A 23,897-nucleotide genomic window follows, 5' to 3' on the forward strand; every position below is an offset into this window, starting at 1 on the left:
CAGGTTTGTCTCAGGTCTCCATCAAAGAGGCGATAGTGACCAGACAGTCACAGCACACGCGCAGAGGGCTGGGCTTGGACAAGAGGAGAGAAAATCAGAGGGGCCACTGGAGGAGGTACCATGGAAGTCGAGACCAGCAGCATGAGTGAGAGCTGGGGACAGTGTTCCGGGCAACGGGAACAGCATGTGCTAGGGATAGGAGGCCAGAAATGAGATCATGTGGTTAAAGCATTGAATGTGAGCCAAAGAGGCAGCCTCTGCATCTCAGCTTCTTCATCTGCTAAGTGGAGGTGGCAGCTTGCTACGGGCTAAGACGCGGTACGGAAAGCACCTGTGTTGTAGCATCACTCCTCTCCCTTTCAGTCCACAAACACGTGCCTAGCACCAAGTGCCAACACTGGGGGAAATGAACTATGGCCTGCTTGTCCAAGGCCACTCAGTCTTTGCCTCCAAGCCTGTGACTGCTCTGTACCAGTCCTCCTTCAGACATGGGGCCCCAATATTATGTGGGGCCCCAGCTACTGAGGGCCAGGGAACAGCCCGCCCTTGGGGAGCACTCCGCTGCCCCTGCCCTGATGCCTCTGTCCCTTCGTCCCCAGACGTGGGTGGCCTGCCGGCGGCAGCGATCATCATCCCAACCCTGCTCTCCTCGTCCACTCTCCTGATCATCAGCTTCATCTTATGGAAAACTTGCCGCCGGCTGTCTCGGGTCACCCACCCCCGCCTGCCTCCCACATGAGGGCCCAGGTGAGCCACTTAAGCACCTTCAGCACGGGGGCGGTTCTAAATCAGCTTTATTCTTTGTCTCCCATAAGAGAAGAAATTCTCGTTGTCTTGAGGCAACAAGGGATGATGTACTGGGTTGGATAAAGCCTCGCAGAGGCCACAGCCACATGTGCAGCCTCACAGTCCAGGTTCTGCTGGACGTAGTCATCAACCCTGCAGGTCAAGGAAGCTCATTCTGCAGCCCCCGTAACTGTGGCTCTGGGTGACTATGAGACCTAGGCTGCCCTTACCACACTGCCCCCTTACCTTCCAGGGATGCTTCCTGCCTGGTGGGGCCTCCACAGGGAACCTGACCAAGAAGCAGAAAGTCCTCCTCCCGGGACTGAACGAGAACACTCCTGGTTTCACCCCAGTTGTGGCATGGCTTATCACAGTATCCAAGGCTTGCAGTCCTTCAATCTTTCCACTTCTCATATCTCTAAACACTCGCATCGCCAGTGCTTTCCTGAGGTCATGCTGTTTCAGCTTTTTCTATGGTTCTTAGAGGGGAGTATAGCCCTATGGCCCCTGGCAGGCAAGGCTTGGATGGCAGGGAAATTGCCAGGAGACTCCTCGTCTACCACCTGAGACCTGGGATTCAGAGGAGCAACAGAGTGAGGAAATTGGGTCTCACGCAGCTTAATACAAAAGCCCAGAATTCGCAGCACTCCCCTAAGAGGTAGGGATGTCTGTTCTGTCTGCCAGCCACAGGTCCATGGCGTCTTACATTCATCCAGTGGTACCCAGCTGTGTAACATGTGCCAGGCATGCCAGGTGCTGGATTATAACAACAAATGAGACCCAGACTAGAATCTAGCAGCTGTTACAGGACAATGATAACAGAGTGTGAGAAGTGCTTGGATAGAGTACAGGAGTCTAGCAGAGCGTAAAGCAGAGACCAACAACAAGCTAGAGGAGGAGGGTTAGGGAAAGTTTCCAAGGAGTGGCATCTAAACTGGGACCTGAGGATGATGGGAAGTTGCTGGAAGGAAGGTGGGAAAGGATAGTAGAGGCAGAGAGAAAAGAAAGTACAGGGTAAGGTGATGGCAAACTATGGCCCACTTTTTAGTGTTATAAATACAGGTTTACTGAGACATAGTCATGCCCATTCATTTATGTACTGTCTTTGACTGCTCTTGCTTTACACAGCAGAGTGGCATAGTTGTCACAGAGACTCTTTGGCTCACAAAGCTTAAAACATTTACTATCTTGTCCTTGAAAGAAAAATATTGCTGACTCCTAGAAGTTAGAGAGCTTCTACTGCCCCTTAGGAACATAATGGCTGTAGGGTTGAGGGTGAGAACTCTACAATAAGCATCTCACAGCGAGTGCCTCTTCTCTTAGTCATTGTGGATTGATCCAGAAGTAGACACACCTGATTTAAACTGACCTAATCAAATTCTCTCTTCCCAGGAATTTGAATCGTGGAATGTGACACCCAGAAATGGAGCTGAGTTATATTAATGCCTGTCAACCTCTGCTGCTGAGGCCTCTGGAGCTACCCTGCTCCTTTCAAAGACCCATTTATCAATACTCCTTTTGATTCTGAAAGTCCTTGCAATCAATTCCCCAAACTTTTAATTTTCATTTCTTTCAGAATCAGTTTGTTACTTTTCAAGAAAAAACTTTAACTAAAATGAACAGTGCAGAGAGATGAAGTTGGTGGGGTATACAGTCAGCATGGTCCAGTGTATGTATAATAGGACCCGCATATGTAATTTTGCATTTTCTAGTAGCCACATTTTAAAAATTGAAGTTAGTGAAATTAACATTAACAATGTTTCATTTCACCCAATATAGATAAATATTATCATTTCAGTATCTAGTCAAGATTTTTAAACTGCTAATGAGATGTTTTACATTCTTCTCTTTGAACCATGTCTTTGAAATGTGGGGTGTATTTTACACATATGGCATATCTCAAATAAGACTGGCCACGCTTGGAGAGCTCCATAGCCACAGGAGGCTGGTCGCTTGCATAATGGATAGCACAGATTAAGATGTTCAAGGTGATGAAGGATCTGCTAAGAAGTCCTGGCCTCATTCTGAAAGCAGTGGGCATCCCCTGAAGAGATTCAAATCGAGAAGTAACATGACAAAATATATATATATAACTTTAGGACGATCACTCTGACTTCCACTTACAGCATGGACAGGAAAGGACTTGAAGCTCGAGGTAGGGAGACCAGTTAGGAGGAGCTAAAGAGAGAATGAGAGGTTAAGATGTTGATGATAGACTTTGGTGGCAGCAGCTGAAATATTAAGATGCAGTCCTTCCCATCACTCCATCTCACATATCTTCCCCTATTCTCTCTGGCAACCAAAGAGGCAAATCTATGATCTTTCAGGCATAGTCCCCGGTAGTTATGCCTGCAAAGTGGTCCACAATAGGAGATCAATCAACAGATGTGTCTTTCCCCCCTCAATGGAATGTCCTCCGAATGCTCCTGCTCGCACCTAACTGCTGATCCTGAAATTTGAAAGACAGGAATATTGGCCCAATCTATGGTAAACTGGAGGTCCTGTCCTAGGAAGTTTCCAGCAACTCTAAGAAGAGCTTTCTGCTGCATGGGTGAAGGTGGAAAGTTATATTTAACCAGAGGTGTGGTTCTGCTTAGAGAGCATACATACAACTAAAAAAGAGGCAAGGAAGTAGTGGGTGAATGCAAGGGGATGATGGTAGAAATAACTATGGGATTTAAGCCGGCATGGGAATAGTCAAGAGACGTTCATAAAAATTCCAGTTCTCCAACCCCACCCCTTGCTTCTGGACTCTGGGAAGAAATGCACTTTTCTGTCCATTTGAGGCTAGGTGTGGCCATGTGACTAGTTCTGGCCAATTAGATTACAGACTCTAGATGGAGCATTTAATTGCCAAGACCCTCCAGAGTTCTCTTTTCCCTCTCACATATTGACCAATGTTATTTGAAATGGAGGCTTTTCCATCAGCCTGGGTTTCTCACTATGAAAAGCAGAGTCCTCTGTCGACCAACAATGTTCAAGTTGTGTGAGCAGAAAATAAATCTTTCTTCATTGTAGTAAAGCTTAAAATGCAAGCCTTAAATATAAACCTGAAATATTGGGATTGTTTGTTACTACAGCACCACATAGCCTAGCCTGACTGATATAACCAGAAGAGGGGACATTAACAGGGAGGGAGAAAATGCAAAATGAAAGATTAATAGATGTCAGTTCCTGGCCCTGAAGATTGATGGAGTCACAATAGGAGAGAGGAGAACGAGGTATTGTTAGAGCGTTGAATTCATGGCAAGGTCTAGGACAAGATCTCTGAAGCAAGCAACTGAGAGAATGGTGTCAGGAGGATCATCTCCGTCTGTACTGAAACTGTCAAAGATTAAGGCAGAAATAACGTCGAAGAGGGTTAACAGGCAGAAGCCAAAATTCTTATTGCTTCTCTTCCTGCGAGGAAGATATGAATGCCATGAAGGCAAAGACTTCTGTGCTCACATTTATGTCCCCAGTGCCCGGGACAGCACCTGCCGCAGGGAAGACACTTACTATATACTTGCTGAATGAATGAGCAGAAGAAGGGGAGAATAGTACACCGTACGTTTTGACAAATAAATTTAATTCAGGGAAGAGAGCACTTTCCAGTTCTTACTCCTTTGATTCTGCTTTTTTCTGCAATACCTTCCCCCAGACCACAGTGGCTGTTCTCTTTGTCCACGAGTCTGCTTGTTGATCTGTCTTCTTGTTGCCAGAAATCTCAAGGAGCTACTTCTTAAACTTATCCCCAGAGGCTTGCATGCTGGCAACTCTAGCTAATACCATCCCCCATGTTACAAAACACCAGTGTTATTTTCTCCTCCACCTTCTCCCTCATTGTTCATCCAACTTCATTGCCAAATATCTTTTGTTTACTTCCAGACCTATCTCAGATCCATCTCCCCCTACAGCCAATGCCCCAATCCAGATTCTCATTATCTCTTCCCTGGCCTAGAACAAGTATCCCCTCCTAATCAGCCTACTTTCTGTTTGCTTCTAATCCCTGTCTATTATCTAGTTGTCTACTGCTGCATTAAAATTACCTTAAATTTTTTGTTAAAACTTAAAGCCACAAATATTTATTATCTCGAAGTTTCTGTGGGTCAGGAATCTGGGCATGGCTTAGGGGGTGCCTCTGGCTCAGGGTCTCTCACATGACTGCCAGCAAGTGTTGACCAGGGATACAGTCATCCCAATGTTCACCTGGAGGAGGATCCAACTTCAAGCCCAGTAATGGCTATTAGAAGCCCTCAAGTCTTTGTTATTGGACAGAGACATCCATTTCTGGACACCTAAACCTCTCCATAGGACAGCTTGTAACGTGGAAGATGTCTTCCCCAAGAGCAAGTGAGTAAGTAAAGTAGCTCAGTCATGTCCGACTCTTTGCAACCCCGTGGACTGTAGCCCACCAGGCTCCTCTGTCCATGGAATTCTCCAGGCAAGAATACTGGAGTGGGTTGCCATTTCCTTCTCCAGGGGATCTTCCCAACCCAGGGATCGAACCCGGGTCTCCTGCATTGCAGGCAGACGATTTATCCTCTGAGCCACCAGCGAAGCCCCAGGGTGTCAAAGACAGAAGCTACAGGTTTTTTGTTGTAATTTAATCTCAGAAGTGGTAACCCATCACTTCTAACATAGTCTGTTCATTAGAATGGAATCAACAAGCCCAGTCCATACTCAAGGAGAGAGAATCATAGCAGGGTGTGAATACTGAAGTTTGAGCTCATTGGGGACATCTTGGAGACTGCATACCACAACCTCTTCACTGCCTCTAATGAGCCACCTTAAGTGCAAAGCTGATTTCTTCTCTCCCTTTCTCAGAAATTTCTGTTAACTTGCCAGCACTACCACATTGCCTTTCATAATATGGCTCAATCGCTGTTGCATTCTCATCTTCCATCCCGTGCTCCAGTTCCTGAGAAAGTGCACAGAATTATTGCCCCACTCTCCCTTTACACACCATTTCCCTGGTTTGGAAAACTTCCCTCAGTCTTCCCAGGCTTTTCTACCTGGCCAGCTCCTACTTTTCCACCAAGGTTTCTGCTTCCATCCACTGCTTCTGCCAGGCCCACCCTAACTCTAGCAGGCAGTTTCAGCTATCACTAACCAGACCTCGCTTGCAACCCTCTGTTTCCCACTAACACACAACTTACCACACCAAGTTATAATTGTTTCCATTTGGATCTCTCACAGGATCTCAGATTCAACACATTCAGAAGTTCAGTTCTGCTGACTTTTATATCCGTGAGATTTAGCAGGAGTGGATCTTGCAGGCTCACCATCTTCAATGGAGATGTATGCCAGTGAAAAGTGTTAGTTGCTCAGTCGTGTCCAACTCTTTGCGACCCCACGGTCTGTCCATGGAATTCTCCAGACAAGAATACTGGAGTGGGTTGCCATTCCCTTCTCCAAAGGAATCTTCCCGACTTGGGGATCAAACCCGGGTCTCCTGCATTGTGCGTAGATTCTTTGCCATCTGAACGACCAGGGAAGTCCATCTTCAGTGGAGATGTACAGAACACGTTATAGAACCTCACCATCTTGACTGGCGTTATTTAAATGCCCAGAGAGCAGTCATGTGGTTATAGGGTCTTACTAAATAAATACGCGTGGGGCTCCTACGACAATCATGGTCCCCACAGGATTCCACAGGAAGAGGGCTGGGTGAGTGTGGTTGAGAAGTCCCTCCAGAGTGGGCAGAGCTGCTCCCCTACCTGCCTCCACCAGTACTAAACACTATCGGTTCTCGACAAGTCACTTCATTTCAGAGTCTCCGTTTCCTATTTTTTAAATGGAGGTCACCGAAGTGGTTCCTATGGTGACCACGGATCAGCTGCTGTTCTGAGTATTTTAAGCATGCTAACTTATTTAATCCTCAAAATTAGGGTATGAGATAGGTGTATTATTTCATTTCACAGATGCACAGGAAACACAGGTAATAACTGCTTAGGATTCCAGGATTCCAACACAGGCACTGAGGAATCGGCGTTCCTGTTATAATATCCACTTCACAGGCTTGCGAGGGTTAAATGAAAAGATGAGAGTGAAGGGGTAGGGCAGAGCATGGCACACAGTGAGTATCGTTTTGAAAGGTAAAACACATTGGCCTGCAAGTCAGGAATTCATTCAAAGCCCGTGATTTTCTGCGTGAATTCATCAGGCGTCTCCTCTAGGCAGTGAAATGGATGAATGGGGAGGATACTGAGGACAAGCCTCCCCAGATCGATAAAGCTCTCACGTCCTGTTACTCATGGATACTCCTATTTTGCAAGGCGAAGTGTAAGTAGCTGGTGGGCAGAAGCCCACTTCCGGTGTTACTGCGGGCTTTTCTAGCCGAGCAGGGGCCGGGCTGCACCTTTGCCTGCCTGCTGCGGCCCGGGAGGACCCCTTGCCGGTGGAGGCCCTCCCTCGGCAAAGGTTCGATTTTCCATTCGTGGAGGCTGCGAGCTCCGTCTGTCTTGTCCTTCAACCAATGGACTCGGTTGTCTGTTCTCGCTGTTCGGTAAAGTCTTCCTCCGCTCAGGCAGGGGGCGCCAGAGCGCGGGGGGCTCGAAACCTGGGAGGCTCTCTGACACGAAAGTGACGTCACGACGCCGGAAATCCGCTTCCCCGGGGACTTGGCTTGTGCCGGGAGCCGAGCGAGGAAGGCTAGTTTAGACGGTGTTTAAAGGCATCGTTTCCACTCCGGATAGAATCGGAGACTCAGATGAGAAAAGTGAGCTTCTAGAGGCAGGGATTGGTTCATATTCCAGCGAGAACCTCTCCCAGGACCAGCGCGCTTCCCACGCGACTCCTCGGAGCGGGGAGGGACGTCCTCGGGGTGGTTTGCTCCACCTGAAAAGTCCCTGAGGCAAGTGTCTCTGGAATACACCCATTGCACAGATGGCGAAAACGAACCCAGAGAGAGACAGTGACTTGCACGGTCGAGTTGCCGGATTGAGCAGCTAAAATGCAGGACGCCCAGTTAAAGGTGAAGTTCAGATAAACAACAGTGTTAGCCCATGGGTCATACGTTTACTGAAAAAGTAGCCGTCGTTTTTCTGAATTCAGCTTTACCTGGGCGTCCTATATTTTACATGGTAATCCTACCCCAAGGTCACTCAGCTGAGTGGAAGAGCAGAAAGAGCTATTGAGATACCTTGTATCCCTCCCCACCTAAGATTCACTAGTATGTGGACCCGGGCTTCTCCTGGGTTATAATTCTGGAAGCCTGCAGGGTCCCTAGTCTTTTCCAGTTAGTGGTCTGCCCTTAGCGGGATCTAGGCTGCTGTTCAGGAGCTGAGGAGAAGGGCCTAGATATTCCTGCCTCGAGGTTTAGGGATAAACCCCTGCCATCCCATCCTCCAAGATTCGGTTCAGTCGCTCAGTCGTGTCCAACTCTTTGCGACCCCATGAATCGCAGCACGCCAGGCCTCCCTGTCCATCACCAACTCCTGGAGTTTACCCAAACTCATGTCCATCGAGTCGGTGATGCTATCCAGCCATCTCATCCTCTGTCGTCCCCTTCTCCTCCTGCCCCCAATCCCTCCCAGCATCAGGGTCTTTTCCAGTGAGTCAACTCTTCGCATGATGTGGCCAAAGTATTGGAGTTTCAGCCTCAGCATCAGTCCTTCCAATGAACACCCAGGACTGATCTCCTTTAGGATGGACTGGTTGGATCTCCTTGCAGTCCAAGGGACTCTCAAGAGTCTCCAACACCACAGTTCAAAAGCATCAATTCTTCGGCACTCAGCTTTCTTCACAGTCCAACTCTCACATCCATATATGACCACTGGAAAAACCATAGCCTTGACTAGATGGACCTTTGTTGGCAAAGTAATGTCTCTGCTTTTTAATATGCTATCTAGGTTGGTCATAACTTTTCTTCCAAGGAGTAAGCATCTTTTAATCTCATGGCTGCAATCACCATCTGTAGTGATTTTGGAGCCCAAAAAATTTATTCAAAAAACACTAAGCACTTACTTGGTGTCCAGCACTGACTCAAGGCTCCAGATGATATTGGCAAGTATGAAAAACATTCCCTCTCTTTGTGTAATTGACAGATTTGCAGGGAGACAAGAAGAAAAATTACAATGCACCATGATCAACAGTTCTTTAATATGGGTGAATACAGAGCAGTGAAAGTGCAGAGATACAATTCCCAGGCATAGAGTAAAAGAAAAGGGATATATCCAAGCTGAGACGTGAAAGATTTGTTCAACTTATATGTTGGACATTCGTGTGTAGGGTAGTGTTTTAGGTGCTAGGAACATGGCAACAAAAATAAACATCTCTCTGCCCTTAAGAGCTTCAGTTCAGCTCAGTCGCTCAGTCGTGTCCAACTCTGACCCCATGGACTGCAGCACGCCAGGCTTCTCTGTCCATCACCAACTTCTGGAGCCTACTCAAACTCATGTCCATTGGTCGGTGATGCCATCCGACCATCTCATCCTCTGTCATCCCCTTCTCCTCCTGTCTTCAATCCTTGAGAGCATCAGGGTCTTTTCCAATGAGTCGGTTCTTTGCATCAAGTGGCCAAAGTATTGGCGCTTCAGCTTCAGCATCAGTCCTGCCAATGAATATTCAGGACTGATCTTTAGGATGGACTGGTTGGATCTCCTTGCAGTCCAAGAGACTCTAAAGAGTCTTCTCCAACACCACAGTTCAAACGCATCAATTCTTCGGCGTTCAGCTTTATAGTCCAACTCTCACATCCATACATGACTACCAGAAAAACGATAGCCTTGACTAGACAGACCTTTGTTGGCAAAGTAATGTCTTTGCTTTTTATATGCTGTCTAGGTTGGTCATAACTTTTCTTCCAAGGAGCAAGCATCTTTAATGGCCACAGTCACCATCTGCAGTGATTTTGGAGCCCCCCAAAATAAAGTCTGTTACTATTTCCATTGTTTCCCCATCTATTCGCCTTGAAGTGATGGGACCAGATGCCATGATCTTAGTTTTCTGAATGCTGAGTTTTAAGCCAGCTTTTTCACTCTCCTCTTTCATTTTCATCAAGAGGCTCTTTAGTTCTTTGCTTTCTGCCCTGAGTGTGGTGTCATCTGCCTCTCAGGTTATTGATTATTTCTCCCCACAATCTTGATTTTCCAGCTTGTGCTTCATCCAGCGTTTCTCATGATGTACTCTGTGTATAAGTTAAATACACAGGGTGACAATATACAACCTTGACGTACTCCTTTCCTGATTTGGAACCAGTCTGTTGTTCCATGTCCAGTTCTAACTTGCTTCTTGACCTGCATACAGATTTCTCAGGAGGCAGGTCAGGTGATCTGGTATTCCCATCTCTTGAAGAATCTTCCACAGTTTGTTGTGATCCACATAGTCAAAGGCTTTGGTGTAGTTAATAAAGCCAAAGTAGATGTTTTTCTGGCACTCTCTTGCTTTTTTTGATGATCCAACAGATGTTGGCAATTTGATTTCTGGCTCCTCAGCCTTATCAAAATGTTAGAATTAAGAGCTTTAATTCTAATTAAATGTATGTCAGATGATGAGTTATGGGGAGTGGGAGGAGGTAAGACTATGGAGGGGATCATGGGATGGTGGGGTGGGGTGGGAGTGTTACAGTTGTAATAGTGGTCAGGAAGGCCTCACTGAGAAGGTGGCATCTGAGCAAAGATCTGAAGGTGTGAGGGAGAGAGATCAGAGAGCTATTGGGGTTATAAGGAAATGCACCTGGCATGTCAGAGGAAGACAGGGAAATAATGAACTGCCTCCAATGGGATAGCTTTCTTAGGGATTTTCAGTGGCAACTGTGACTGTGTTTCTTGCCTTAAATGTTACCTTTAGAATCTACTTTCTGTAAAATGTGACCACCACCCCCCCACACACACATAACTAGATGGGAGGGGCACTTTGAACAGGGTGTACAGAAAAGCCTTCCTGATGCGCTCTTTAAGATGGGAATGAGTCAGCCCTGGAAAGCTGGAAGAAACGCAGTTTAGGCAGAAGGAACAGCAAGGGCAAAGGCCTGGAAGCAGAAAAGAATTCCGATAAACGTGAGGAACTGAAAAGAGGCCAAACAGGCTAAAGAGTTTTCAGCAGCAGATTGACAAGATTGGATTCATATTTCAAAAAGATCCCTCTGACTGTTAGAAGCCTACATTGAATAATTTTGCAGGTTAAGTTTACACAGGCTTAGCTACTCGTCCACTAGGTGCCAGGATGAGAGTTTAAAATGGAGCAAAGGGTTGACTGGAAACTCCATCCTGTTGCCTTCCCTATGGTCCCTTTGCAGCTGGAATGAGCTGGCTTGGGCAGATGGGTTTCCTAAAGGGAGAGGGGTGGAGGGGGTGGGTGACACCCAGAGAGGCACCATCTTCCTCCTGAGCAGGGGTGCACAGAGGGGACAACTTGTGTCTTTTGGACCCCCTGGCTGGACCTGCCTTAAACAGGCTGGGGGTGAAGGAAGTGGATGCTACCTCCAGGTCTCCCTCTGCCCCCTGTGAATAAGCTTTCATTTATCCTCTCAAAGGTCTTACCATGCTTCTGCTCCAGAGGCATGTAGGGCTCCCTACTGCCTGCAGAATTAAGTTCAGACTCCTTGCTTTGTTGTTCAGATTTGTAGGACTGAGCCCTTAATCTGTGGGATCTGATTCTATCTCACTCTAGGTAGGTAGTGTCAGAATTGAGTGGAGTTGTGGGACACCCAGCTGTTGTCAGAGAATTGTTTGGTGGTGTAGGGGCAAAAACGCACACACTGTACCAGGCTTACCCAGGAAGAAGCTCAATTCAGAATATCTAGACCAGGCAAATCCACAGAGGTGGAAAATAGTGAAGTGGGTACCAGAGGCTGGGGGAAAGGGAGAATGGGGAGTGAGTGTGAATTAACACAGTTTCTTTTTGAGGTAATGGACATGTTCTAGAATTATAGTGGTGATGGTTGCACAGACTCTGTGAATATACTAAAACCCACTGACTTCTACACTTTGAAAGGGTGAGTTTTAGGGAATATGAATTATATCTTTTTTAATTGCAAAAGAAAAATCTCTAGGATCACCCATTAACAGCTGGGGAAACTAAAATCTGAACTCCTTTGCTAAGCAGCTCACACACCCCACGCGCACAGTTTTGTGATCCTAACAATGTGAAGTCCTGACGAGAACTGCCCAACTGAGGAGCCGTGGGCCTCAGGGCCCTTGACGTTGGATGTGGCAGCAGTCTATGGCCAACCATGTGCTAACAGTCACTGCCTGAGTAAGCAAGACCAGCCATGTATCTGTATTGCTCCGACTGCCTTGCTGACGTGCAAGGAGAGGACAGGTAGGGGATCTCCTTAGAACCTCCCAGGTATCCACCTCTTCACTCTTCGTCTTTGGTAGGAACTCCCCGAAGCTGTGTCAAATATTCGATTGCCCCCACTTTAGGCCAGGACTTAAGCTGGGTATTGAGGACACCCAGAGACACCTCCTCAGCCATGAGCTGCAGCTCCAGTGCTTCAGGGAGGCAACCCTGACCCCCACCCCAACTCCTGATGGCTCTGCCTTCCTCATGATGCCAGCGTGGAAGCTCGGGAAAACAAGAGAGGTGAATCAGAGAAGCTGGGCACCAGTAGGGGAGGCCCACACTGCAGCGTGAGGGTTATCATTGTAGGATGGGGAAGTCTCAGCCCTGGCCTAACCCAGGCTGCTTTGTGAACTGAAATGCCGATTGCACTGGAGTATTAAAAAACCTAAATATTTTATTTGCTTCATATTTACAAAGGTGAGAAGGAGACCAAGGGAGACCCCCAAGAACACGCCCACACCTGGCTGACCAGGCCCCTTGCGCTGCAGAGGAGGCAGACACAGCTGGAAGGGACAGGATTTATGTTGCATACTTGAACTACAGCGAGTGTAAGACTGGTCCTATTTACAGGGCAGAAACACTACAGGTGGAGTGTGGGGGGTGGCAGAGTGAGCACCAGAGTCCTGGCCAGAGGGTGCCCTGCTTGCCACTTTCCCCACCTCTCCCAGAGGCATCTCTGGGGCCCCGCTGGGGTTCTCCGGGGGGGAACGGGGCCTGCTCACATGATGCTCGCTGGGGTGAAGACGGGGCCCATGCACAAGGTGTCCGTGATCTCCCAGCCACAGGACAGAGGCTTGCACATGCCCTCGGCATCCTCGTCCTGTTCTGCAGGCAGCAGCTGCCCTTGCAGGGCTTCCCTGCAAGGGAGAGGGGGTCTCTGGAGGCAGCCGGCACGGGGCCCATGGGCCAAGCACTCCCCATGGCTCCTGCACTGGAAGACCTGGTGCCACTGGGGCCCCAGCACCCAGGGGCAAGGGCAGAGGGAGGCCTGCTGCCCCCACTTCCCCCACTGCTCTCTTCTCCCAGAGCCTAACCCACAACGGAAAGGAACCCACATTCACTGGTGTGCCCATTATTGTGCCAGGCACTCCACTTACAGTCTAATTGTATTCTCCCAAAACCCTGTAAGGGTGACTTTATCGTCCCCATTTTACTCCGAGCAAACTGACTTAGAAGTTACCTGCCCAAGGTCACAGTCCTAGAAGGAGGTAGAACGAGGACTCAACCCAACACTCACTTCAAAGCCCACATTCTTCATACCCCAGGCTTGGTACTTAAAAAATAAAAATCTGCCCTTCCCTCAAAAATCCTACAAACTGTTTCTCCTACATCCTCACGTTAATAAACGGCTCCTGTTCTTGCCACGAGTTGGAGATCTTGTTCCCACACCCAGTGGATCCTTGCTGAGCCCCATTCCTGAGCATCCCCAAAGGCACCCACTTCTCTCCATTCACACTGACACCACCATCTCTAGCCAGGAAAGCACAGTCTCCCAGAAAAGTCCAACCCAGGTTCATCTTTCCAAAAACAAATCCCTTCTGAGTTGCCGGCAGTTTCCCTCCATGCTCAGGCCACACAAGATCTGGCCCCTGCTTGCCTCTCCCACCACGCACAACGGTGCAGCCATCTTCGGGCTTGCATCCCATCCCAGGCACATCCTGTGCACATGCAGTCTCTGCCTGCATCATCAACCCTAGCTGAGTCCCACAGCACAGTGTACTCCTTGATAACAAGGAGCATTCAATACCTGCTTCCCTGACAATCCTCCAACTAGAGAGGGGCAGGGGATGTACCTGAGTTACTCATTGCCTAGTGCCCCTGACAGCAAATAAATACACACTTGGTGCGGAGAGGTGGACACTGGGTGGAGGACGGGGAAAGAGCACTGCGTTCAGTATCAAGAGGCCGGGTCAGGGCAGCATGACAGCCTCCTGCCAGGATCTGCTTCCCAGGACCCTCCCTCTTCCATCTACATCTTCCCTTCATTCCTTTCACACTTCCAGCCTATTCCAGTCCCCCACCTGCAGGAAGGCCTCCCCCCTTTGCTGATGTTTACAATTCAGCAGCAAATCAGTAGTCAGTCCAGTCAGGCCATTCCCTTCCAGGTGGGAGGTACTCTGGGCCAAGCGCCCTCTGTCTGAACCTCTGTTTCCTTATCTAAATGGGTTTTGAAAGATAAGTTTCTTAGACTCCTTCACTGGCTCCCCACTGCCTTCAAGATCAAGGCCAACCTGGGCCTCCAAGGTCCTCCTTGACCAAGTCTTCCTCTCATGCCACTCCAGCTAGACAGAACCACTTAAAACTCTGGATGAACTGGACTCTGAAGCCCCCCACCGGCCCAGGCCACCCTCCAGTCAGCTTGCCTGGCCCTCTGGTGCCCGCTAACTCCTCCCTCACCCATCAGGCGGTGCATCCTCCCCAGCTCAATGGCCCACTCTCCCTCCTTAGTGACCTCTGCACTCTGCTGGTATGTGTCTATGTGTGTGTCTGTGTATGTGTATCTGTGTGTGTGTGTGTCTGTGTGCGTGTGTGTGTGCGCGCGCACGCGTGCAGGTCTGACGCTTGGCTCTCCATATTCTCAGATGTTCTTTTACCCTCCAGGATCCAGCACAGAGCCAGATTCTAAAGTAGGACATGCCCATGAGGCCCCTTTGATATGGAGAATTTTTGGACGTGGCCATTTCAATACATCAGAATTTTATGTTCCTAGTAACATGTGCATCTGACTCCATGCAACTTCATCCACCTGTGTTTGCTGACAATGGAGCTGGGATAGATAAGGAAGCTTGTGTGATTATTGGTTTTTTACATTTGGTGTTTTGTGGGGGGTTTTTGGCCTTCTTAAAACACCCGTGATTTCAAAATGGCAGCATCAGCCTATCCCGTGCAGGGAGTAGAAGCGGCAGGTTTGTTGACTGGATGAACTACAGGTGACTCTGATCCCGAGCCCGTCAGGCCTGCCGTTTGGGACCATTGTTCCTGGGCTGGGGGAAGCTCAAGCCCCCAGCATGTCCCTGGGGGCACAGGCTTCACTCATTTCTGAGGACCCGGCAAAAAAGCCCCTCCCGATGGCTCCTGCCCTCTGCAGCCGTCTCCCCAGCCCCATAAGTGGGGGGGCTCTTCACTGCTGAGCAGCTGTGTGATCTCAAGCAAGTGACCTCTGTTTGTGTCAACACTGATCCCATAGTGTTCTGTGTTTGAGTAAAAGAAAATCATCATACGATGCCTAATGTAGAGCCTGGCAGAAAGACCCAGGACTTTCAGGCTTGTCTCGCTGGATCCCAGTGCTGGCCTGGCGAGGGCATGCTCAGTGAGTAGCCACCCGACTGGTCAGCTCTATCTACACCTGCCCTTGTCTTCCCTTCATCCACCCAGTAGTTAGAGTGGTCTTTCTAAAATCCAAATTGGACCATCTCACCCCTAGACTTCCAATCAGTCCCTGCCAGCTGCTGCTGGAAGCTCTAAGCTACCCTTCATGGCTCTTCCCATGTCCAGCCCTGCTCCCTCTCCAGCCCGAACCAACCTCATGTTTTTTGAAGGCATGTTTGCCCTCAATTCCTTCTAAAATCCAAATCAGACCATGTCCCTGCCGTGGAAAGACCCTCTTCCGGGGGACCTTGGAACAGAACCCCCTTCCTGCCCTTCCAGCCATTTGACTCCCGCCAGGCTTTGACTCCATCCTTCTTTCCTCAGGGAGGTAGATCTGGGGTGGGGATCTAAGCCTCCAAAACCCGGCCCCTCCCTGCAGCCCTGTATTCTCAGGCGCGCCTGTCTGCTTCTGTGTCCCTCCAGGGCTCTGAGCTCCCCAAGGGAAACTCGGTCTCATTAAAGACCACAGCCAGGTGCCCAGCACAGGCCTCACTTGAAATCAGTAGCCCAGGATTATGTGTCCCATTGGATTACACAGGGGCAGGCCCCCAAACCTGAGGCTCCCCGTGTGGCTTCAGTCCAGCCTGCCCCCTCTCCAATCCCCATTCCATTTCCCAGCCGGGCCCCCTTACCAGGCCACCCGGGACATGGCGTAGGTGATGCGGCAGGTCTGGGCATCCCTGAGGAGGGAACCCATGCCCACAGTGTAGGCACCCATGTTCTCAAAGACCAGCCAGTCCCCTACGTGTAGTTGCGGCAGCCACAAGCCCTCAGCTACACAGTCACAGCCATTGGCCACCGGGCCCCACAGGCTGCTGCTGTACAGGGGCTGTTCCGTGGATGGTTTCTGCAGGAGAGAGGGACAGTCAGCTTTCCCGGGCATACGTACACAGTCTGAGCACTCCCTCCCTCCAAAGCCTGCACGGCTCCCAGAGTAAACGGGATCAAGACCAGCCGGGCCTCCTAGCCTGCCTTTAAGGCCCTCCCACTTCTCTGCATTCATTGCCTCCTACACTCAGAAGCCACAGTTCCTGGTCTTAAATGCAGGCTCCAACACTGGCTAGCTCTGTGACCTTGGGCAAGATACTTAATCCATCAGTTTGCTCATTTATAAAATGGGAATAGAAGCAGTTACCTACCTGCCGGGGTTAGTGAAAGGATACATTACATGACTAGAGGATGAGTGTGTGAACCAGCGTCTGACACACGGCAAGGGCCCAGTAAGTTAGCACCATCTTTATTCATCGCTGGTGTTGCCGTCAGCCTCTGGCTTCAGTCTTCACCGGACCATCTGCCGCTGCAGACCCTGGGTGTTTCCCCACCTCTGCAGCCCTTCCCCCTCCCTCAAACGGAGATTGTCCTCCCTGCCCAGCCCTGCGGCTCCTTCTATGCAGGCCATCATGATCGCCTCCTTCCAGGCCTGACCCAGTAACAGGGGCCAGAAGGACACCAGTGAGTTAGACCCTCCCTCAGGCTCCCACGGCACTCAGTCTGGTGAGGAGGACCGGCCTCCCACAGACGGTCACAGGGTGGCCTGGCAGAGGTCACAGAGGACCTCACAGAGTCAACAGAATTACTTCCATTTCAGAGAAACAGGAATTCTGAGAGGTTCAGTGACTTACCCAAAGACAAAACTGACTTACCCAAAGACACAACTAACAATGACGTAAAATTTTTACTTTGTCCTTAAGTGACTTCCAAATCCAGAAAAAAGTCTGTAGCATAGACCATCTGAAGACAACCAAGCTATCAGCGCCGTTTGTCACAGTGCAGGGATGCTGCTAGGCAGGCTGTGACTGGGGCTGTGGAGCTGTGGCTCCCCGGGGAAACCCTGCTTCTGTCCCTCCCTCCCCTCACCCCTGGCTCCCCACGCCATCCCCACGCTATTCCCTGAGGTCCCAAACCCACCAACTCCTAATTTTCCTGTAGATCTCAGGGTCCTCCTGGAAGCCTTTACTAAGGCTCTGCAAGCTTTGCCTTCATAGCATTTCCTATAATTTATAGTTTGATATTTAAGAAGTGTATCTCCCAGGCCCGTCTTCCCATCAGACCATAAATTCGGTTGAGTCCAGAGATCACGACAGTCTTGTTTACCCCCATCTCCTCCAAGCCTAGCGGTCTGGCACACAGTAAGTGCTTTTGTGAAGACTACTTAAGTGAATGAATGAATAAATAAAGGCATAGGGAATACATGAGTGATGGGAAAGAGCAAAAAAGAAAAAGACGGTACAAATAGACGCTATCCAAGAGCCTAGGAGGAGGCAGCAGAGGAGACCAATGGAAGGAGGAGGAGAGGTGTTTAGGTGCCTCAGCCAGGAGCAGGGAGAGCCACAGGTGCCATGAGCAGAAATATACTCGTGTGTTACTGCATAAGCCATTAATTAGTCTCGTAAATAAAGACACGCACATGTTATTAAATCAAACATGAGAACTATCCTATACTCATTCATTCAACAGATACTCATTAAGCACCTACTATGTGCCAGGCTCTGATCCAAGAGCCTGGGATGCAACAGTGAACACACAGAAAAACAAGGTTCCTGTGCTCATGAACCTCACATGCTAGAGGAATACAAATCAATACATCCTTGTTCATACAACTTAACACTCTTGTTCATAAGCTTCTTATTAATGAGTAAAATTCATCTCAGTTGCTCTGAATTATTTACCTTAGCTCCAACAATTGGACTTTTAAAGACGTGTGAGGGGAAATGCTATATAAATGTATTCATGAGGATTCTTAAGAAATCCTTAAGAAAATAGGTTTCAAAGCTTCTTCCACAATAAAATGAAAAGAAAAGGCACTTTTGATTTATAATCAGATTTCTCTCACTTATTAGTGGTATAAATTTTAAATGGGTAGAAAGGAAAGATTTTAAAATTTCACAGGAAATAAGGCAATTACCATTTAAAACCTTTTTTAAAAAAAGAAAATAAAAAAGGAAATAGCAAAATAAATGTTCCAAAAGTATGTCGGAGCAGGCTTTTAAGTCTCAGTTCTGTTTTTGAGTTGGGAAACTGAGCGGAAATGGACCTGTAAAAATACAAGAAGCCGAATCAGCTACTAGAGCCCTTCTCTGAGAGAGCAAGAAGAGGGTCCTACTTTACAAAGTACACCCACCACCACTTCACACTTCATCTGGGAGGCAGTTGCATTCCCATTTTACAGATGAGAAAACTCAGAAGAAGTGACCTGCTCCGGGTTCTGGGGGGAGTGAGTGGCACAGCTCCTGGGGGTCCCAGACGAGGGCCCTCCTAGCTGCACCTGGATGGCAGCTTTCCTCAAAGAGGCCCAATATGAGAGTGGATCCACAGAAGAAACACAAGGAAGCATTTAAGATGGCACATGGCTCTGAGGGAATCCCTAAATAACTCCCCAACTTTTAAAGCATACATAACTTAGCTCCGATACTGCATAAAGTGTACAGAAATATTTTAAAAGGAAAAAAAATGGGATGAACAAGGGCGGCACACAAAAAGGAAAAAGAAGAAACATAACAAAAGCCTGTGATCAAAATCTCACTTGTGAACATACAGGCAAAAATCCAAAATGAAACCCTAGCTAATCAAATCCACACTCTTATTCAAAGAATCACTTTCAATGGTCAGATGATTTAAATGGAAGGCAGGGACAATGAGCAAGGTGATCACTGGCTTCATAGTAACGTGAAAAATATAGATCTATACTTCAAATTTAATTTTCCAAATCATGGCATTCAATAGCCCATAGCACCTCTTCTTGATTAAAACTATAGACAAAATTAAACTCCACAATAAAGAGAAACCATTTAAAATAATGAGCCAACTCTAACTTAATGGAGATGTACTAGAATGGCTTCATTTCAGAACTAGAAGCAACCTTAATTTTACAGTTAAGCCCTCTCATTTTCCAGATGAAAAGACTATAGACACGGGGCCCAGAGAGAGTAAGTAACTTGCCTAATGTTACTCAGCTACTAGATGGCAGAGCCAAGAACCAGACCCAAGTCTTCTGACTCCAAGACTGAACCTTTCTGTCGTTTCTATTTTACATAGCATGAGAAATGCTGACCATGGCTATTATCTGAAAATAAAGAAACAAAAAGATATAATATAGAAAAATAAAGAAATAAAATATTATACTGCAGACAAAGCTTGCCCACCTAGAAAATTCAGACGGGAGAGGAGTAATTACTAGAGATTAGTGAGTTTTTACATGTAAGCTGATGCCTCAACTTAAACACACAGGGGACCATCTCCACTCACAGTAATGAAAGCATTAAGTTACTAAACTCAGGGATGTACTTGGGCCACAATAATACTTAACCCATGAAAATAATAAAACCTTGAAAGGAGAGATGAAATACAAGGACTCTACCTTCTCCTAGCTGGAAAAACTTAGTAAAGCCAAAAAAGAGAATTTCTTCCAATTTCAGAAATAAATAAGCTACTACTAATTAAAAGCCCCAGAGATAGGGATCCAATTTCATTTTTTACATAGGGACAATCAAGTGACCTAGCATCATATATTAAGCAATTCCCAATGATGTGCTTTGCAAGTCTTGTCAAAATCAAGTTTCCAGATATATGTGAATTGTGTGTGTGTGCTCTAATCTATGTTTTGCTGGTCTATGTTTTTATGCCACTCTCCAAACCAAACTGTTTTAATAAACGCCTACTATTTTAGCGGTTACTCAAGATATTTACTTTGTAATATGTATTCCTAAGGTAGTCTAAAATCAGTCAACATCTTTACCTTCTGCTCAAGCAATTGAAGGGCTGGTGATAGTGGTAAAGAACTCGTCTTCCAAGGCAGGAAGGAGACGTAAGAGATATGGGTTCGATCCCTGGGTTGGGAAGATCTTTTGGAGGACGGCACGGCAACCCACTCCAGTATTCTTGCCTGAAGAACCCCACGGACAGAGGAGCCTCGCGGGCTACAGTCCATAGCGCCGCACAGAGTCAGACATGACTAAAGCGACTTAGCACACACACACAAGAAATTCAAAACCTTAGAATACCAGCTTGGTCACTCTCCCTCCCAACTTACATTCTATTGCTATCCAGTGTAGGCTGATAGATCGGAGCTGCTCTTTCACTGTCTTCTGCCTTCCATTGCTATGGGGGGAAATAAGCTCTAAGTCTAATTAATATTCTTCTACCGGTATTCTTTTATCTGTCTCGTTTCTCTCACTAGTTTTATGACCTTCCGTCTCTGGTGTTCAGTTTCACTAACATGTTGTCTACGTATGGATTCATTTTTAGGTAACATACTTGGAATTTGTTGAATTTCCTGAATCTGAGAATAAATGTTCCTCTCGTTTACTCTCTGCCAGCAACTCATTTTTATTTATTTTGCCTCAGCTCCAAATCCACGCTTCTCCGCCCTGCTTTGTGATACTGCTGCTGCTGCTGCTAAGTCGCTTCAGTCGTGTCCGACTCTGTGCGACCCCATAGACAGCAGCCCACTAGGCTCCTCCGTCCCTGGGATTCTCCAGGCGAGAATACTGGAGTGGGTTGCCAGTTCCTTCTCCAATGCATGAAAGTGAAAAGTGAAAGTGAAGTCGCTCAAGTCGTGCCCGACTCATAGGATACTAGAGTGCGACATTTCTTCCTTACTAGCCAGCTCTATCTTCTTGATGATGTTTAGTTGCTATGTCTGACTCTTTTGAAACCCCATGGACTGTAGCTCACCCCTCTCTCCATGGAATTTCTCAGGCAAGAACACTGCAATGGGTTACCATTTCCTTCTCCAGGGGGTCTTCCTGACCCAGGGATCGAACCCATGTCTCCTGCATTGGCAGCCCGATTCTTTATCACTGAGCAACCAGGGAAGCCCAGCTAGCTCTATGTTGGGCTTTGTCAATATAAGTTGCTGGAAAAACACTGCAAGGGCAGATCAGGAAGAAGGAACTCTCTCCCTTTCAGCTTGCTATTTTCCGTGTGGCCACCTTTGGTTCAGGGTGTGAGGGTGTGGTTGCGTTCACCTCAATGGCCCTCAGTTCAACTTTGGCCTGCACAGTCCAACAAGCTTCTCTCCACTCCACAGCAGGCTACCTCTGCAATTCAGTTGTGTTGGCGACCCTCTAAAAGTTTCCTTGCCACAGGAAGGCTGCATACCATGGCCTTTCCTCACAGGTTTCAATCTGAGACTTGCAGGAAGGAGCCCTCCTCTATGGTGCTTCATTTCTCACTCTCCCTTACCAGATATAGTAACTGCTTTTATCCTTTTTAGTAATTAGCCATCTTTAAAGTTAGCAGTTCTTTATGTTAAAATTTCCGTGTTCAAACCACCTGTCTTGTTTCTGTATCCTGATACAATCTCTTCCTGAAACTGTGGTTAGACATTACGCCCTCTCACTCTGCCACTTCCTTCGCCTTTCTTATTTCCATTTGTCTCTTTGTGCTACATTTGCAAAGTGCCTTCAGCTCTATATTCCAGTTCCTTCTTTCTTTCCCCATATCCTCTCTCTTCAACTGTCTCTAATATCTTGCTTTGTTGTTGTTGTTTAGTCATTGAGTCATGTCTGACTCTTTTCCGACCGCATGGACTGTAGCCCGCCAGGCTCCTCTGTCCATGGACAGGCTCCTCCATCCTCTGTCCCAGGCAAGAATACTGGAGTAGGTTGCCATTTTCTTCTCCAGGGGATCTTCCTGACCCAGGGATCAAACCCACGTCTCTTGCATTGGCAGGTGGATTCTTTACCACTGAGCCACCTGGGAAGCCCCAATATCTTGCTTACTCTGTGTATAATTTCAATGTTCATATATTTCATTTCTACAAATTCTATTTAGTCCTTTTAAAAATCTGTTAAGTCAAGTTTTTATATTTGCTTACTTTTTGGAAAGCAAAAGTAATTTTCAATTTACTATTTCTTTAAACACAGTAAATATTTTTATTTTTCAGTTCAGTTCCAACTCTTTGTGACCCCATGGACTACAGCATGCCAAGTTTACCTGTCCATCACCAACTCCCAGAGCTTACTCAAACTCATGTCCATCAAGTCAGTGATGCCATCCAACCATCTCATCCTCTGTCATCCCCTTCTCCTCTTGCCATTAATCTTTTCCAGCATCAGGGTCTTTTCAAATGAGTCAGTTCTTTGCATCAGGTGGCCAAAGTACTGGAGTTTCAGCTTCATCATCAGTCCTTCCAATGAATATTCAGGAATGATTTCCTTTAGGATGGACTAGTTGGATCTCCTTGCAGTCCAAGGGACTCTCAAGAGTCTTCTCCAAACACCACAGTTCAAAAGCATCAATTCTTTGGCACTCAGTTTTCTTTATGGTCCAACTATCACATCCATATATGACCAATGGAAAAAATATAGCCTTGACTAGACGGACCTTTGTTGGCAAAGTAATGTCTCTGCTTTTTACTATGCTGTCTAGGTTGGTCAGCAAGTGTCTGTTAATTTCATGGCTGCAGTCACCATCTGCAGTGATTTGGGAGCCCCCAAAAATAAAGTGTGACACTGTTTCCATTGTTTCCCCATCTATTCGCCATTAAGTGATGGGACCAGATGCTGTGATCTTAGTTTCCTGAATGTTGAGCTTTAAGCCAACTTTCTCACTCTCCTCTTTCACTTTCATCAAGAAGCTCTTTAGTTCTCCTTTGCTTTCTGCCATAAGGGTGGTGTCATCTGCATATCTGAGGTTATTGATATTTCTCCCAACAATCTTGATTCCAGCTTGTGCTTCATCCAGCCCAGCATTTCTCATGATGTACTCTGCATAGAAGTTAAATAAGCAGGGTGACAATATACAGCCTCGACGTACTCCTTTCCTGTTTTCGAACCAGTCTGTTGTTCCATGTCCAGTTCTAACTGTTGCTTCCTGACCTGCATATAGGTTTCTCAAGAGGCAGGTCAGGTGGTCTGGTATTCCCATCTCTTTCAGAATTTTCCACAGTTTGTTGTGATCCACACAGTCAAAGCCTTTCGTGTAGTCAATAAAGCAGAAGTAGATGTTATTCTGGAACTCTCTTGCTTTTTTGATGATCCAGCTGATGTTGGCAATTTGATCTCTGGTTCCTCTGCCTTTTCTAAAACCAGCTTGAACATCTGGAAATTCACAGTTCATGTGTTGCTGAAGCCTAGCTTGGAGAATTTTGAGCATTACTTTGCTAGCATGTGAAATGAGTGCAATTGCACAGTAGTCTGAGCATTCTTTGGCATTGCCTTTCTTTGGGATTGGAATGAAAACTGACCTTTTCCAGTCCTGTGGCCACTGCTGAGTTTTCCAAATTTGCTGGCATATTGAGTGCAGTACTTTCACAGCATCATCTTTCAGGATTTGAAATAGCTCAACTGGAATTCCATCACCTCCACTAGCTTTGTTCGTAGTGATGCTTTCTAAGGCCCACTTGACTTCACATTCCAGGATGTCTGTCTCTAGGTGAGTGATCACACCATCGTGATTATCTGGGTCATGAATATCTTTTTTGTGTAGCTCTTCCATGTATTCTCGCCACCTTTTCTTAATATCTTCTGCTT

The 23,897-nt window shown here is 47.2% G+C and overlaps 1 protein-coding gene across 2 annotated transcripts in view; it reads right to left on the reverse strand.

The window, feature by feature from the left end:
- Nucleotides 1-7,512: 7,512 nt before the first annotated feature.
- The window catches only part of AZIN2 (antizyme inhibitor 2), a 44,576-nt gene continuing 28,191 nt past the window's right edge, over nt 7,513-23,897 (reverse strand). Inside the window, exons 8-10 of one of the 2 annotated variants that reach the window (XM_068968916.1) lie at nt 16,056-16,270; nt 12,777-12,911; nt 7,513-7,642 (exon numbers count right to left, since the gene is read on the reverse strand). In XM_068968916.1, coding sequence (XP_068825017.1) covers nt 7,513-7,642; nt 12,777-12,911; nt 16,056-16,270 — 480 coding nt within the window. Of the gene's footprint in view, nt 7,643-12,772; nt 12,912-16,055; nt 16,271-23,897 lie in introns of those variants that run through there. The other variant, XM_068968917.1, reaches the window with a different exon arrangement.

Source organism: Capricornis sumatraensis, chromosome 3, assembly GCF_032405125.1.
Source record: "Capricornis sumatraensis isolate serow.1 chromosome 3, serow.2, whole genome shotgun sequence".
NCBI lineage: Eukaryota > Metazoa > Chordata > Mammalia > Artiodactyla > Bovidae > Capricornis > Capricornis sumatraensis.